Source organism: Mesoplodon bidens (assembly GCF_964165515.1).
Source record: "Mesoplodon bidens genome assembly, chromosome: 15".
NCBI classification, from domain to species: Eukaryota; Metazoa; Chordata; class Mammalia; order Artiodactyla; family Ziphiidae; genus Mesoplodon; species Mesoplodon bidens.
Genome location: NC_138171.1, coordinates 4,591,987 through 4,608,911, shown reverse-complemented (window position 1 = coordinate 4,608,911; position 16,925 = coordinate 4,591,987). Strand labels below are relative to the sequence as shown.

General features: G+C 50.7%; 1 protein-coding gene and 1 long non-coding RNA gene across 7 annotated transcripts in view; one reads left to right on the top strand and one right to left on the bottom strand.

Moving 5' to 3' along the window:
- The window catches only part of LOC308629084, a 66,130-nt gene extending 52,401 nt beyond the window's left edge, over positions 1 to 13,729 (bottom strand). Inside the window, exons 1-2 of the long non-coding RNA XR_014017624.1 lie at positions 13,641 to 13,729; positions 4,170 to 4,375 (exon numbers count right to left, since the gene is read on the bottom strand). This is a non-coding gene — a long non-coding RNA (uncharacterized lncRNA). The remainder of the gene's footprint in view (positions 1 to 4,169; positions 4,376 to 13,640) is intronic.
- NELFCD (negative elongation factor complex member C/D) lies at positions 5,334 to 16,925 on the top strand. 6 transcript variants are annotated; one of them, XM_081256534.1, is made up of 15 exons: positions 5,334 to 5,428; positions 9,441 to 9,553; positions 9,782 to 9,891; positions 10,736 to 10,845; positions 11,482 to 11,589; positions 12,077 to 12,229; positions 12,454 to 12,584; positions 13,235 to 13,400; positions 13,694 to 13,828; positions 14,237 to 14,376; positions 15,105 to 15,219; positions 15,557 to 15,652; positions 15,731 to 15,871; positions 16,174 to 16,303; positions 16,401 to 16,925. In XM_081256534.1, the coding sequence occupies exons 1-15, from the start codon at positions 5,342 to 5,344 to the stop codon at positions 16,433 to 16,435; spliced, it is 1,770 nt and encodes a 589-aa protein (XP_081112660.1). In that variant the 5' UTR covers positions 5,334 to 5,341; the 3' UTR covers positions 16,436 to 16,925. The 6 variants fall into 6 exon arrangements, with proteins under 6 accessions (XP_081112660.1, XP_081112659.1, XP_081112656.1 ...); XM_081256533.1 differs by having other exon boundaries at positions 9,438 to 9,553; XM_081256530.1 differs by having other exon boundaries at positions 15,557 to 15,871.

Below are 16,925 nucleotides of genomic sequence, written 5' to 3'. Positions count from 1 at the left end.
TAATAACTGAGACACACACTCCAACGGAGAGAACATAGGTTGACATCAGGGTTTCTCAACCTCAGCACTATTGACATTTGGGGCTGGATACTTCTTTGTTTTGGGGGCTGTCCTGTGCCTTGTAGGATGTCAAGTAGCACCTTGGACTATATCCACTAGATGCCAGGATCAAACCCCACCCTACCCTTCAGTTGTGACAACTAAGAGTATCTCAAGACACTACCAAATGTCCCCTCAGTCCCCTCAGAAGGGCATAATTGCTCCTGGTGGAGAGCCAGTGGTCTACAAGGAAATGCGGTAGGGCAACCTGCCTTCTTTTGGCGAATCAGGAAGGCTACTCCAGGGGAATGATGTATGAGTTGAGGTCTGAAGCGTGAATAAAAGTCCCCTAAACCAAGGAGAGGAGAGAATCACAAACCAAACGAGACAACAGCAAATGCAAAGGCGTCTGTGGCTGGAGAGAGCGCCCGGCATGCTGAGGAATTCAAAGAAGGGTTCCAGGAGTGGACCCGAGCCTGTGTAGTTTGGAGTGTTGTGAAGCCACTGAGAGGTGTTAGCAGAGCAGTGACAGTAAGACAGCTGAAACAAACCAAACGAGAGAGCTGAGAGCAACAGAAAAACAAAACACTTGCGGCAGTGGAACCGAAGAGAGCCAGAGAAGATATTTGGGAGGCTGTCGCTACAGACTTGGTGAGAGGTGCTGGACCAGCTTAGAAGAATGAAGACAGAGAAAAGTAAGAAGATGCACTATTAGAGGCATTAGGTGATGGATTGGAAACGAGGTAAAAGGGATACGTTTCAGATGTGACGTTTAGGTTCCTGACTTGGGCAGAAATGGTGGTACCATCCACCAAGGTCAAGAGCATCGAAAAAGGACCAGGGATGGGTAAGGATGGGTGAGGGAGCCAATGATATCAACCTTGCACAGGTTGTATCTGAAATGCCTGCAAGACAGACAAGGGGAATTGTTGATTGGGAGGTGGCTATAAAGACCTGGAGCCCAGAGGAGAAATCAGGGCTGGGGGAGATATACTTGGGAGTCATCAGGGCAAAATGATCACTAAATCTGTGGGTGCAAATATAGAGTGAGAGAGAAGGCCTAGAACCCAGCCCTAACATCTGCAACAGTTAGTGGCCAAGAGGAGGAGCCAGCATGGGCGAGAGAGACTAGAGACCAAGGCGTGAGACAGCAAGGCAGCCAGCCGGGCGTGGGGAAGCGTGTGTCCTGTGGAGGAAGGCGTGGTCCACAATATCAAAGGCTGCCGACGTCAGAGAAGAGGCAAAAGACTGAGAAAGGACCCCTGGCCAGTGACCTTGGAGGCCTGGGTGACCTCAGCAAGAGCTTTTCCGTGAGTGATGAGAGTAAAAGCCAGACTGGAGGCGACTGAGGAGTGAAGGGGTGGTGAGCCAGTGTAGACGTCGCTGGGGAGGAAAGGGAGGTGCAGACAGAGGTGAGTGCTGGGGCTGCTGGTGGGAGTGTGTACTGGGGCAGCCTCTGTGGAGAGCAGTAGGGAGGTTCCTCAGAAAACTAGAAATAGAACTGCCATGTGACCCAGCAATTCCACTCCTGGGTAGAGATCCAAAAAAAACCAAAAACACTAATTCAGAAAGATATTGATACATGCACCTCAGTGTTCACAGCAGCATTATTTACCATAGCCAAGATATGGAAGCAACCTAAGTGTCCATCAACAGACGAATGGATAAAGATGACATGGTATATATATGTACATATGTGTGTGTGTGTATATATATAATGGAATACTACTCAGCCATAAAAAAGAACAAAATTTCTGGTGGGGGGAGATAAATTAGGAGTTTGGGATTAACGGATACACACTATTATATATAAAATAGATATACGACAAGGACCTACAGTTTGCACAGGGAACTATATTCAATATCTTGCAATAACCTATAATGGAAAAGAACCTGAAAATAAATATAGATCTATCTATCTATATATGTATATTCTTTACACATATATATGTATAAATATATACATCCCGTTGCTGTATGCTTGAAACTAACACAACATTGTAAATTAACTATACTTCAATTTAAAACTATTTTTTAGGGCTTCCCTGGTGGCAGTGGTTGGGAGTCCGCCCGTCGCTGCAGGGGACACGGGTTCGTGCCCCGGTCCGGGAAGATCCCACATGCCGTGGAGCGGCTGGGCCCGTGAGCCATGGCCGCTGAGCCTGCGCGTCCGGAGCCTGTGCTCCGCAGCGGGAGAGGCCGCAACAGTGAGAGGCCCGCGTACCGCAAAAAACAAAACAAAACAAAGAAGGCCAGAGCTGCCTGTGCATTGACTCTCGACAGATCATACAGACTGAAGACCCAGCGGTGTTCTCTGGGTACAAAAGAAAGGTTGACATTGGCAAGTGTAGTTCAGCGGCATGAAGGAGACGGAAGACAGAGAGGAGTGCGCTGCAGCACGACTAGAAGATGAGGAATTTCAATGCCGGGGTGTTTATTATACACTCACCGGATAAGACCCTTCAGACTCTATCTGTCCAGCCTCCTAAGCCTCTCCCAAATGTACTCACTTCATCCTCACACCTGCCTCAATCTCAGTTACCATCAAGTCTCACCTGGATGTCTCATCCAAAGCATCCTAACTGGTCTCCCAACCTCTACTTTGTACCCTTCAAACCCTTTCACTATGGCGGCCAGAATGACCTTCCGAAGACCCTACATCTGACATGTCACTCCTGTGTTTAGAAGCTTTCAATGGCTACCCATTACCCCGGGGATAAAGTCCAAACCACTTGTAAGTTTCTAGGCCATATGGTTCTTGCTTGGATCTCTGTCTCTCTGTCTCTCCCTCCCCATTTCGTCTTTGCTCTCCAGTCATTTTCTTTCATTGTCATCTTGGATTTTTTCTACTGTGCCCTCTTTGTATTGTCGTTGTCCTCCAGGTTCAAGTCTGAAGTCTCAGATTAAACATCATTTCCCTAGAAAGGCTTCCCTTGACCTCTCTCTTTGAGGTCAAGCCCTCTCCTCTCCGCACTTTCCCTATCATCAGAGACGACATTTCTTTTCTCTTTTCTGCCATTAGGACTAGATAAACAACGTCTACGGTTTACAGCCCATAACCCCGAGTAGGCACCCAGTAAATATTTCTTGAATGGATTAAGTGAAACCAACTTCTCATTTCCAAGGAAATTCTCCACCAGAATTTTTCTGAAATAGGAAAATATCTTAAAAGACTTTAGAGCCCTTATTTTCAGTAATGCAAGCTAATTTGGACATTTTAGATGAGGCTTTTCAAAAACAACAGGTCAACAATATCTCAGGAGGCAAGACCTATAGACTCAATTATTCTCAATCATTGCTACTTACAGACAGAATGTAATGCTTTCACTAGGGGTTGTTTGTTAATCCATTTAATAATAAGTAACTTTTTGGTTGAGAGAGAGGTGAGTTAAATAGTCCCCGATTCCATAGAGGCAATTAGTTATACATACATTAATTTGCTTGCTTTCAATTCAGGTACTGTTAAAAAAAAATTCCAAGAGGAAAACTTGTGGGAGTTTAACAGCCATCCATTCTTTGCAACATTTTCAGAAAACAAATGAAAATGATCCCTGAAACAAGCCAGCAGCAGGGACACTCATTAACTTGATACACTTTAATCTCGTGAATAGAAGCTGGAGCCGAGTCACTTAATCCAGAGCCGCGGACTCCCACCTCTGGACACCTGCAAGACATCCAGGCATGGGTGTTCCCGCGGCACCTCCAATCAGCACGACCCAATCTGAACTCATTATCGAACTCATTAGGGTCCTGTGCAGAAACCAGCCCGCCCCCTGGGCTCCCTATCTCCGTGGTGCTCCACCCCTGGCACACAGGCTGCAAGTCTCAGGAACATCTTCCCGGGCTGTCTCCTTAGCCACCCCCAAGTCTGCTGCATCCTCAGGACTTAACCTCAACCTCGCAGCAGCCGCCCCGGCCCCTTCTTAGCCCCCGTTAACTCTGACTGAGGTCTCTTAACTTGCATTCCCAACTCCAAGTTCCCTCATCCTCATCATAATGACCAGTACTTACTGAGCACCTACTGTGTGCAAGCTCCACGCTTGGTGCTCTTCAGACGTTAATGCAGTACCTCTTTCCAAAGAGTCCTCAGTGAAAAACCCAATTCCCCACCACCATCTCCCCGAGCCTACCTCTCCCACTTCATCCAGCCTTCTCGCTGGCCTGCCAGGTGCCAGTCTCAGTGGCCTTTGGGTTCCAAGGACACACGACCAGCCTCTGTCCGGCAGTTCTGCTCTCCTAGTGTTCTCTCCTTGGTCCAGCTTGCTTCGCTCCTTTTGCCATATGACTCTCAGCTCAAATATATAAGTTTCTTAGAGATTGCCAAAGTTGGGCTCTCCTATTATCACAGAATACCAACCAGCACTTGTCACACTCTGTTATTGTCTCATTTGTTTGTTCCCTCAGGTGAATACAGGCTCCCCCAGGGCGAGGGTGATGTCCGATTTGTGCACCAATGAGCTCCAGGAGTAGCATAGTGCCAGGCACTTAGGGACACACAATAAACAGTAGTCAGATGAGGAAAGAAGGGATGCATGAAAGTGCAGTGCTGATGAGCCCTCTGTAAGTGGTGGCTGTGATCTATATATCTATACCTGTATATACATACATATTCTTTTTCAGATCCAGAATATATATATACTTTTTCAGATTCTTTTCCATTATAGGTTATTACAAGGTATTGAATATAGTTCTCTGTGCTGTACAGTAGTAGGTCCTTGTTGGTTATCTATTTTATATACAGTGGTGTGTATCTGTTAATCCCAACTCCTGATTTACTCCTCTCCCTTCCCTTTTGGTAACCATAACTTTGTTTTCCATGTCTGTGAGTCTATTTTTTTTTTTGTAAATAAGTTCATTTGTATCATTATTTTACATTCCACATATAAGTGATATTACAAACCCCGTGCCCAATAAGTTGGCCCTGCCCTTGTGCCCAGGTGTCAGATGAGGAAACTGATGCTCAGAGGACCAAAATTCCCAGTGAAAAAGACCCGGAGCTGGCACCGGAAGCCAGGCCACGTGTGAGTCTAGTTCCAAACTTCTATCCCGATCCAATATCCCTGGGGCCCAAACAGGTTGCGCTCCTGGATCGATATGGGTGGTTCCCTCTGCCGCGTGTAGGCTGCCCTCTGCGCCCCACCCCTCAGCGCCGGCCCCGCCCCTCCGCCCCGGCCCTGCGCTTCCCGCCTGGGATGAGGCGCGCGTCCGCAGGGGGCGGGGCCGCGGGGCCGCGGGGCCGCGCGTGCGCTCGCCCGTCCGCCGTGCGCATGCGCCGTGTTCGCGCGCGCGCTCGCGGGAGAGGATGGCGGGGGCCGCGCCGGGCGCCATCATGGACGAGGACTACTTCGGGAGCGCGGCCGAGTGGGGCGACGAGGCGGACGGCGGCCAGGTGAGGGGGGCACCGGGCGCCCCCGACGAGGACCGTTGGTCTCCGTCGCCGGCGGGCCGGCCCCGCCCCCGCCGCGTGGTCCAAGCACAGCCCGCCCCGCCCCCTCCCGCCGCGCGACCACCCCCCGGGCGCGCGACCTCTCGGGGGGTACTGGACGGGGATGCGTGGTGAGGATCCGGTCCCCCCCAGTGACGGGCTCCGGCCGCAGGGGCACCGCCCCCCAGTCGTGACCCGAGCTGACCTTCCGACCACCCTGGGGCGGCCTCGGGGCCGGGTCCTGGGACTTCCTAGCCCCGCCGGGAGGGTCAGACACCACCTCGAAGGTGGAAGATTGGGCCCAGACACACAGTGTGAAAAGTAGTCATAATCTTTAAAACAATCCAGCTCAGCATCATGAGGGGGAAAAGTGGAACTTGGACTTTCCCACATGTGCTTTACTGTTTGTAAACCATACTCTTGGGCGCTCTGGCTGATGTAATCAGTCCTTGGCCTGAGTAAGGAGGAAAGGATCGTCCATCCTTGACCTTCAAGGGTTTGCTGGGGAAGCTGAGGGAGGCTCAGAACCTTCTTCCCCGAAGCCAGGGGTTGCACAGTCGGAACTGGGCGCTGTCGCTCGGCCAGGGGGCCCCAACCTGATTCTCATCTGAAGACCCACCCGCAGTGACGTTTGAAACCCAGCTTCCCAGGCCCCTCCCCTGGGGCCTGGGAGGAGTTGGTCTGGAGGGGAGCCTAGGAACCTGCCTTTTAACAAGAGTCAAGGTTAGGTGTTTTGGGGACGTACTGAAGTGATATTTTGAAGGAAGAAAGCCTGGAGTGGGGCGTGCCCCGTTGAAAGGGGCTGGCCGGGCACTGAGGGTATTGAAGCTGGGGTACAGGGATGCAAAGGTGGGCGCTGTGTTCCAGGAGCTGAAAGGAGGCCTGTGGGGTTAGTTGCCTGGTGGAAGCAGTGGGTTCTGAAGGGCCTTTGAGAGCTGCTGAAAAGCATGACTTGTTCAAGAGTTGGGGGCAGGGAGTGACACTCTAAGCTTCACGTGTTGGATCACTCCAGGGTGTTGGAGGCTTAGAGTGGAGAGGTAGAGTCAGATTTAGCTAATTGAAAATCTGTGCTGGTTAGGTGCTTTCATGCATTATCTCATTCCACGCTCAAGATACTGAGTTGGGTGTTAGCTCTGCTCATTTTGTAAATGAAGAAAGTGAGACGGGAGGACCTAGTGACCTGCCCAAGGTCATGAAACTCATACATGAAGGAATGGGGATCCCACTTAGGTCCTTTGTCTCCATCTCCGCTCCAGCAAACCGCCGGACCACCAAAGCCTTCCGGTCACAGCGCGTTACAACTAGGGCATATCTAAGGGCCGTCTAGTCCAGTGCCTTCATTTTATAAACTGAGCACTCCAGTTGTTCGCCTTTGCTTAAGCAGTTAGGGATGGCAGAGCCAGGCCTAGACGCCCACAGACAGGAGGCTGGGGAGTCTCACGTTTGGGGAACTTTAAGCATGATCCCGACTTGGCCCACTGACTCTGATAGGCTCTCACTGATGAGAGGGGTGGACTAGATGTTCATTTCATGTTCATTCTAACTCTGACTTCATGGAGGATAGAGAGAAAGTCAAGAAAGGTGACAGGAAGGGTGGCACGAGCTGGATTTTGAGACAGTGGAAGATCAATTTCTGTGACCCAGATTCTCTTCACTTAACCCCATGGTGGGTGGATTTGCAGGAGGCAGGAAGATGTGTAAGGAGGCTGCTGTGACATTCAGTCCAGACGACAGAAGCTAAGGGGCACTGCAATGCAGATAGCTTAGTCCGGCTGCGGCTTGCCAGTGGGGAGTGCCGAGGGACCACACTGCGGAGGCACGCGAGCGGAAGGTTGAAGTCCTGCTGGAGCCTGGATATCTTTTCTGAGGGAAATAGGAAACTTTAAGCAAGAAAGAGACATCAGATTTGTGGCTTATTAAGGTCATGGTGGCATCAGTGTGAAAGGTGACCGAAAGGAAGGAATGGGACCACGCCACTGGGGGACCATTGCAACTGCGAGCGTGCCCAAAATAAGGAAAGGCAGAGGGAAAGAGGGAAGGGAGGGCCAAGCTGGTTAGACACGTGGGAGAGAGAATTGATGGGTCTTTGGACAGGATGTGGGAGCAGAAATCGAAGACCTCTTCTGGGTTTGTGAGTTTAAGGAAACAGGTAGAGATGATGGAGTCCTTTACAAAAACATGGGTTGTAGGAAGCAGATCTGTTTCGAAGGAAAAGAGGAGGTCAGTTTGGAATCTCATGAGTTTGCCGTACTCGTGGGACATGCGAATGGAAGTGAGAATAGGCAGTTGAATACTTGAGTCCAGAGCTTGAGAGAGAGAGAGATCTAGGCTAAATTCCAGATGTATGAGCAGGGAAGTGGCATGACCCAGGAGAAGATGCAGTGGAAAAGATGAGTGCCCAGGGTAGAAGCCCGAGAATGCAGACACCCAAGGATGCCTCTTGGGGCAAAGGCCGGCCTTCCTTCACAAGTTCCTGCTCGAGGCTCCCACTCAAATAAGGTCTGAGAGAAGACTCCCCAGTCTCCATAGTGAAGGAATCATGTTCCTTCTGCTCCCAAAGCACTGCTTTCAGGATGTAAGTCTGGATCAGGGGTGGGCAAGCTTTTCTGGAAAGGGCCAAATAGTAAATACTGTTGGCTCTGCAGGTCTCTGTCACAGCTCCACTCTGCCCATTTTATGGGGGGGAAGCAGGCATAGACAATATGTTTTTTAAAAGGGGGCTGTGTGGCTGTGTTCCAATAAAGCTTTATTTACAAAGACAAAAGGAGGATGGATTTGGCCCTGGGCCATAGTTTGCTGATCTCTGGCCTAGCTCTTACCCCATTATGTTAGGGGCAGTTACTAGTTTGTAAACTCCTTCAGCAGAAAAAGCCATCTCTTGTCTTACAGTTTCTTAGGTTTCCTGGTGAGAAGTATAGTGCTCAGTATAGCGAGTGTTCAAAAAGCATCTGCTTGTTGGTAACAGCGTTAAAGCTGGACAGACCTTGGGGTCATTCAGTCCATTGTCATTACATCATCATCCTCTTGTGCCCTTAGATTCAGCGACTTGCCTAAGGTCGCTGCCGTGTAGAACAGGGACTAGTATCCAGGCAGGCCTGCTGATTTGAGGCAAGCCAGTGAGCTTCACTTTCTGACAGCAAATGGATGGCTTATGCCTTCAAGAATCGCTTCATCAGTCTTTGTTGGAAAGCCTTCCATGCATGGCACATATGGAATAGTAATAGTGAAGACAATAATAGTAGCTAACATCTACTGAACTCATACGAAGTGTCAGGTGCTGTGCTTGGCTCTTCCAAAAATTAGCTCCTGGAATCCTCACAGCAGCCAAATGGGAGTAGGTCCTATTGTTGTCTTTGTTCACTAGAAGAGAAATGGATGCCCAGGTGAGGTGTCTTGTATGAGATGCAGTAACTTGTATGACCGCATACACAAGTTTGCCAGCGTGGAGTCGCGATACCGTCTCACTTGGTATGATTCTGGATTCCGTTTTCTTAGCCACTCATTACTTGTCCAGAGTACTTCATGAGATTGTCGTGAAAGTCAAATGAAATGACATACGTTGAACTTTTTAAAAAATTAATTAATTAATTTCTGGCTGCATTAGGTCTTTGTTGCTGCATGTGGGCTTTCTCTAGGTGCAGCGAGTGGGGGCTACTCTTCGTTGCGGTGCGTGGGTTTCTCGTTGTGGTGGCTTCTCTTGTGGAGCATGGGCTTCAGTAGTTGTGGCCTGCGGGCTCTAGAGCGCAGGCTCAGTAGTTGTGGCTTGCGGGCTTAGTTGCTCCGCGGCATGTGGGATCCTCCCGGACCAGGGCTCAAACCCATGTCCCCTGCATTGGCAGGCGGATTCTTAACCACTGTGCCACCAGGGAAGTCCGTGGAACACTTTTGACATGGACAGCGTTACACGGGTTTAAGGTGAGATTGCAGGATATTTGTAGTAATGAAGAATAGCCTGGCTCTTTTTGCCCAACAGCAGGAGGATGATTATGGAGAGGGAGAAGATGATGCCGAGGTCCAGCAAGAATGCCTACATAAATTTTCTACCCGGGATTATATAATGGAACCCTCCATCTTTAACACTCTGAAGAGGTATGTGAGAAAGGTGGTTTGCACTGGGAGGAGAAAGTTGTGTAATAGACCCAAAAGATGATGCGTGAAATTCAGAAGAATGCGGTCCGGGAATGGAAGGCCTCTAGGGGTCCCCCAACTTTAAAAGCCTGAATAACCTGTCTTCCTCCTCACCGTGCCATGGCTGTCCATCCCCATGCGCATCTACGTCCACTTGAGTGTCACAGCTTGTTTGTTACTCTTTTCTAGGTATTTTCAGGCGGGAGGGTCTCCAGAGAACGTTATCCAGCTCTTGTCAGAGAACTACACTGCTGTGGCCCAGACCGTCAACCTGCTGGCCGAGTGGCTCATTCAGACAGGTGCTTTGTGGGGGCTGGTTCTGGCTCTTCCCTGGCCAGACCTTTAGCCGCTGGGTCATTATCATGCTGATAAATTGGAAAGGCCTTCTTTGTTTTCCTGGTTCTTTCTGTTTGTTGGTTTGTTTGTTTTCCTGGTTTTTAACACCTCTGTCAGTAAGAACTGAACTTCTTACCCATTTTCATCGGCTTGATTTTTATCTTTGATTCAATGATTGAGGTTTACAGATAACCTGCAAATGTGATTCTCATTGAGCTGTTTTCCCTACCATGTTGTAGAAGTAGCGGATTATACGGTGTATGTTCAGTGTGTCACTTTTAAGAGGTCTACTATAGCAAACAGAAATGACGGCTGATTGAGGACTGGGCATGATTATGGCTTTTAGCTAACATGATCCAAGTAGAGCCTTACTGTAAATCCTCTGTGCCGAGGACAGATGGCATCGTGGAGGGGGTGCTGCCCGGAAACGAGGTGACTCCCTGCTGTTACGTCATCACACATGAGCGTGCCCCTTGGCTGGCATCTGCTCTGTTCTTCCATGGGGAGGGGGGGGTGTTTCTCCATTTTGGCAATTTGTCCTTGTTCCTAGCGAGGCTTCGAAGATGTCACTGTCCTTTCCACGTAAACAAGCATCGTTGTGTGTTTTGCCCTGGACTCCTTTTTGGGTCTTACCATCAAATATGAGTCATACTAATTTTTATAAGAGGCCCCAGATCCTAAGTGGTCAGAAGCAGTTCTGTGATACTTGATGTGCATGTAAACTTTTGATCTGTCTACTTTTTCTAAAATTACACAGTGAATTGAGAGATTGCCATTTTCCATCTCGTGGCTTTCATTTTCTTTCAGGTGTTGAACCAGTGCAGGTTCAGGAAACTGTGGAAAATCATCTGAAGAGTTTATTGATCAAACATTTCGACCCCCGCAAAGCAGATTCTATCTTTACTGAAGAAGGAGAGGTGAGGAACCTTTTGCCCTCTTTTAATTCCAGCTCCTAGAGTCTTTTGCTGATACCACCTCGCGGTGGAGTGTGGCGCGTTGTGTCAGTCTTAGGAGAGTCGGGGGCTGAAATCAGGGTGAGACCCAGCTTGCATAGAGTCCGAATGTCCTGTGAAATGCTCTCCTCGGGGCAGGGAGATCTCGCGCTCAGAGCGCCAGGTGCTGGGTGTGAGGTGGACTCGGGGCCGCCCCGGCTCTTTCAGTCGCACAGCCAGAGAGCAGGGGACACATTTTCGTGGCCGCTGCATGTGGTGACGGACGAGACCGCCTGCCTCTCTCTGCTGAGGGCGTGCAGCCAGCGCACCACGACTCGGTGCGTGTGAGGCGGCCCCTAGCCTCAGACGCCCCAGGAAGCGCCTTTCGGTGCCCTCTCGTGAGGGGCTGGAGCTTCCACACGCTGCGGGGGCGTTCGGGGCTCAGGCTCGGCCGCCCGGCCACCAAGCAGTCTCAGCAGCCCGGGGTCTGCTTCTTCCTTTGTAGGGACCGCGGCCAGAGCCAGCAGCCCGGGGGCTCTTGCTGTGCCTGCGGACACGAGGTAACCTTCACTTAGGCAAAAGCTAGGCCTCTTACCTTGCTGTTTGTCTGTTTGTTGTCAGACCCCCGCTTGGCTTGAACAAATGATTGCACATACCACGTGGAGAGACCTTTTCTACAAACTGGCTGAAGCCCACCCAGACTGCTTGATGCTGAACTTCACTGTTAAGGTAGGAAGAGTCCTAGAGTCCGAGAAAAGATGAAAGTATTTATGAATGAGGGTGATTTTGACTTGGTTGGTTGTTGGTCTGTGTCCTTTGAAAAGATCCTACGTGCTTTATTTGTAAAGGTTTTCGTCGTTTCACTTTAGTAAGTCATAAACTTCGAGAAAGAAAAGCATAGACTTTGTATGTTTGGGGATCGACGTGGACTGTGTTTTAGGATTGGGCAGGAACAGGGCACAGAGCCTTGTGTTCGGAGAGAAGCCTCTGAGAGCGCCTGGCCCATCTCCTCCGTCAAACACATGAAGAGTCAAGGGTGGGGGGTTTGACTGGGACCACCAGCCTAGTTAGTGGTGAAGCGGGGACCCGAGCAGAAGTTTGAGACCCGCGACCAGTGCCCGTCCCTTCTCACCCCAGGCTTGGCCAGCGGCCACCTTCCTGTGGGTGCGGGGCCACGGCTCGTCAGCGCTGTGTTTGGCTTACTTCCGTGTTGCAGCTTATTTCCGATGCAGGATACCAAGGGGAGATCACGAGCGTGTCCACGGCCTGCCAGCAGTTGGAGGTGTTTTCTAGAGTGCTTCGTACCTCTCTAGCTACAATTTTGGACGGAGGTGAAGAAAACCTCGAAAAAAATCTCCCTGAGTTTGCTGTAAGCGCTTTACTTGATGTGGCTCAGGTTAGGAGGAGGCCGTTTGCACGGGGTCGTGCATCTTCTAACGGGAAATGCTCTTTACTGTGGAGAAGGTCTGGGTCGCAGGGCACCTTCCCAGGTGGGGACTTGCGTGCAGAATTGTCAGAGTCCGACTCTTCTGTCTGCCTTTGTCATTGCTGTGGTCCTGAAACCCCACACGCTGTCTCCCTGCCGTCTTCCAGAAGATGGTGTGTCACGGGGAGCACACGTATCTGTTCGCCCAGGCCCTGATGTCCGTGCTGGCCCAGGAGGAGCAGGGGGGCTCGGCCGTGCGCAGGGCCGCGCAGGAGGTCCAGCGCTTCGCCCAGGAGAGGTGAGAGGCTGCCTGTCAGCTTGCTCTCGCCCCTACCACACTGCCCTGTGTCCACAACCGAAGGCTCTAGGTCCTCCTGTTTTTGACAGATAGGTAAACTTGCTTTTATCCAGTAGAGCTGAAAAAGTCGGGCTAATTTTAAATACGTGAAGAGAGCTTGCTTCGTAAAGTTTTGCTTCGATGAATATTTGGTAAACGATTTGCTTATCGTTGAATTCACTGTACTTATGAACCTAACAGTATTTATGAACCTAAATTCCCAATATATTGGGATTCATCAACGGCACATGGCAACAGTCGTGAAATAGTTCTTCAGTAGTCTGATTGTTAGATCGTGGTCCATATCTTACAGAACAAAACTAGCCCTTATTAGCTTTATTGTCTACTAATGGAGTCTTAAGATACTTAAAAGGTGCGTGGTTCCTTTTAGGAACCCTGCGAGCTGTACTGAACCACTCGTTCCCAGTTAGCTCTAAATGTTTTCATGGGTCAGTTAGTAAGCGTACCAGTGGATGAGAGAAATATGAAAAAACAAAGGGACCCCAACAGTTCAAAGCATAAATCTGAAAGAAGGAAGGAAGAAAAAGGAGAGGGCAGGACAGGGAGCCACCTCATCGGTGATGGGGCATAAACGATTTTTTTTCATCAAGAGGCCATGACGCCAGTCAGATCACGCTCGCACTGGGCACGGCTGCCTCCTACCCCCGGGCGTGTCAGGCCCTTGGGGCTATGTTGTCCAAGGGAGCCCTGAATCCGGCGGACATCACAGTCCTGTTCAAGATGTTTACAAGCATGGACCCGCCTCCTGTTGAACTCGTGAGTTGCTTTTCATTTTAACCCCAAGATGGGACACGCTCAGTGCCGATCAGAAGTGTTTCTTTTGGGAAGTTGTTGTTCCTTTGAACTCTCTGAAGTCAGCGAGCGCACGTTCCTCCTGAAATGTTTCTGTCCTCCCCCTGGTCCTTCCTCATCACATCCTCGGCCCTCACACACCCTGAAGCACATGCAGCGGTGGACGTGAGCGGGCCCTCCTGCCATGGGTGCGTGTGGACTTACCTGCCATCTCACTCCTGTGTTCCTTTTCAGTGTGTTTGTGTGTTTCTCTTCAGATCCGGGTGCCGGCCTTCCTGGACCTGTTCATGCAGTCACTCTTTAAACCAGGGGCCAGGATCAACCAGGACCACAAGCACAAGTACATCCACATCTTAGCATACGCAGCGAGCGTGGTGGAGACCTGGAAGAAGGTACTCTCAGTTCTGAGAACTCATGGACTTTTTTAGGGAGCCAGAAACCTCCTCTCTTTGGTGTTATTTGAGAGTTTTGGCTGCAGGGAATCACGGGCCCAACTAGTGTCAGAAATGTCTTCTCTAGTGTTTCTGCATAAAATAAGTCAAAGTGCTAAATGTCTCAAGGAAAGGTGCACAGCATCTACGGTACTAATTTAAACTGTAATTTGAAGTGTGGCTAAAGAAACGAAACCGATTCCCTAAGCCGCCGACAGACGCCGGTCTCCCTGGCGGACGGTCTCGCTGTGTGACGGGGACACTTCAGAGACAGGGACGGGGGTCTGCAGAGAGAAGGGCCGAGGCCAGGTTACCCCAACTGCAAGGACGCGGGCACCGTCGGGATTCACCGACTTCGTGTGTTTTCAGAACAAGCGAGTCAGCATCAATAAAGACGAGCTGAAGTCAACATCGAAAGCTGTTGAGACTGTTCACAACTTGTGTTGCAACGAGAACAAAGGGGCGTCGGAGCTTGTGGCCGAGCTGAGCACCCTGTACCAGTGTATCAGGTGAGCACGAGGAGGCGCTCACCCTGATTCCCTGGGGACGAGGGGTTTGAGCTTCCGTATTAAAAGCTCAAAAAATATAACAGATTCAGAGATACTTATTCATCGTATTTATTTTCTCTTTCGTAAATAGAGAGCGCGTTAAACTGTTCTAGCAGCATGAGTAATTTTCAGGTGTTTACTTGCCAGAAGTCTGTTTGCAAATTAGACTAAGAAAAAGGAAGACCAACCAGAATTACAAAAATTGATTTGAAGAAGAGGCTCTATTTACAGGAAAAGTTAGACCAACAAAGTATCGCCTGGATAGAGACGGTGGGTGTCATGCCAGTTATATAAAGAAGCACTCACTAGAAAAGCTTACACACAGGGTGTCCTCTTAGGCATTTGGATCTTCCTCCCTTAATTTGTACTAGTGACAAAGAAAGGGTTTGCTAAATAAAAGCAAGCTTCAGCCCAGTCCACCAGGCTCATGGAGTGTTGCGTGAATGGCCTTTTCCTTTCAAACCAGCAAAGTTGGTCCAGAGTCAGCTGAGTGTGGGATTCGGGTTCTCGAGCTGCACGTTTTTGAGGATGCTGGTCTCGTCAGCCTGATCTCAGCTCATCGTGTCTCCCTGGCAGAGCACGTTGAAGAGTGACTTGATGGGCTGGCTTGAGTTGGTGGTGTTTAGTGTTGGTGTTTGCCCTTTAGAAAACTTTGTTTAAAGGAAGCGTTCTGCCTTGTTCACCTGAAGGTTTCCAGTGGTGGCCATGGGTGTGCTGAAGTGGGTCGACTGGACTGTGTCAGAGCCCAGGTACTTCCAGCTGCAGACGGACCACACCCCGGTGCACCTGGCGCTGCTGGACGAGGTAGGGGCTGCGGACCCGCCAGCTCCGGGTCCGAGGCTCCCGCACGTCTGTTCCACGCCTTCAGAAGGCAGTCCTTCCAGAGCTGGGTATTTCTGTTCTAAACGAGGAGTTTCCTTTTAAGGAGCTGGTTTCGTTGACTCCCCAGATCTCAGTGTTTATCAAGCGTCCCTGAAAGGATGAGGAATGGGGCAGAGGCTGACCGGCCCCGGGCCGAGTGCTGGGACCGCCGTCGCCAGCCGCGAGCTGTCTTTGGTGGCGGTTCTCTGGGGCCGACGGGGAGCCCAGCCATAGCGCCCAGCCATAGCGCTCAGGGCGGCTGCCTTTGGCTTCTTTGTAGATCAGCACCTGCCACCAGCTCCTCCACCCGCAGGTCCTGCAGCTGCTGGTGAAGCTCTTCGAGACGGAGCACTCCCAGCTGGACGTGATGGAACAGGTGAGCGGGCAGCCCTCGGGCTGGGCCGCACAGTGGGAAGGCGGCCCCTTTCTCAGCCTTGTCACCCCGCCCGTGCAGCTCGAGTTGAAGAAGACCCTCCTGGACAGGATGGTGCACCTGCTGAGCCGGGGCTACGTGCTCCCTGTGGTCAGTTACATCCGCAAGTGTCTGGAGAAGCTGGACACCGACATCTCCCTCATTCGCCACTTTGTGACTGAGGTCAGCGCGCGCCGGTTACCGCTTCCCCTGGCAGCGCCCTTTCTGGGCTTGGTGTAGTCATCTTGCACCGAACTCCGGGAGCCGTGCCTTCGCATAGTCACAGGGATGACAGTGACACGGACACCAGTCTACCAGGCACCTCCTACCTGCAGGAACAGTGTCTTACCTACCTGACCCCTGGGCGTCTTAATGTCGGAGATTGTCGGCAGGAAGCACAATGGCCGGGGCTGGGGGAGGGGGCTCGCCGCACTGTTGCCGTCTGACTGGTGGCCGGAGCCGCTCACAGGCTGTGCTCCCCGTAGGTGCTCGACGTCATTGCGCCCCCCTACACCTCTGACTTCGTGCAGCTTTTCCTTCCTATCCTGGAGAACGACAGCATTGCCGGCACCATTAAAACAGAAGGTGAACACGACCCTGTGACAGAGTTTATAGGTAGGGCTGGCGCGAGCGTCTCTGGGCTGCAGTTCTCAACGTCATTGTTTCCCTCCTGTTTCTAACCCAGTGCCTGTTTTCCTTCTGTTTGTTAAAGCTCACTGCAAGTCTAACTTCATCTTGGTGAACTGATTCAGAGCATCCTCCAGAGCTGGAGCAGAACATTCCAGGAGACCCGCTGTGGAAGAACCCTTTCCAGAAGCTATTGTTGAAGCGGCCCAGTCAGCATCTTGGAAGTGGGCTCTGGTGGCAGGAGGTGGATAACTTTTTTAAAAAGGAAGATGTAATGGCTACTAGGAACAGTCCCCTCTCCTCGTGAGTCCAGGGCTGCCCCCAAGTCCTGTTTACAGTATTCATTTCCCCCAGTGGCGGAACTAGGTTCCCGTTACCTCTTGGGATGTAGCCAACTGTCAGCCCCGGGGGTGGTGGAAATTGAGAAACTGAGACACTTAGATGCACTATTTTCAGAGTTGATTTAAGTTTCACAAGGCTCCGTCGGTTAGTTCATATTATTGCAATTGCTTTCATTTTCCGAGAACAAATAAAAAGCCCTTCTGCGGTTGGAAGGTGTAGGTCTCGGTGTTAATGTTGTTTTCGTGTGTAAATAAAGCACTCAGATTCA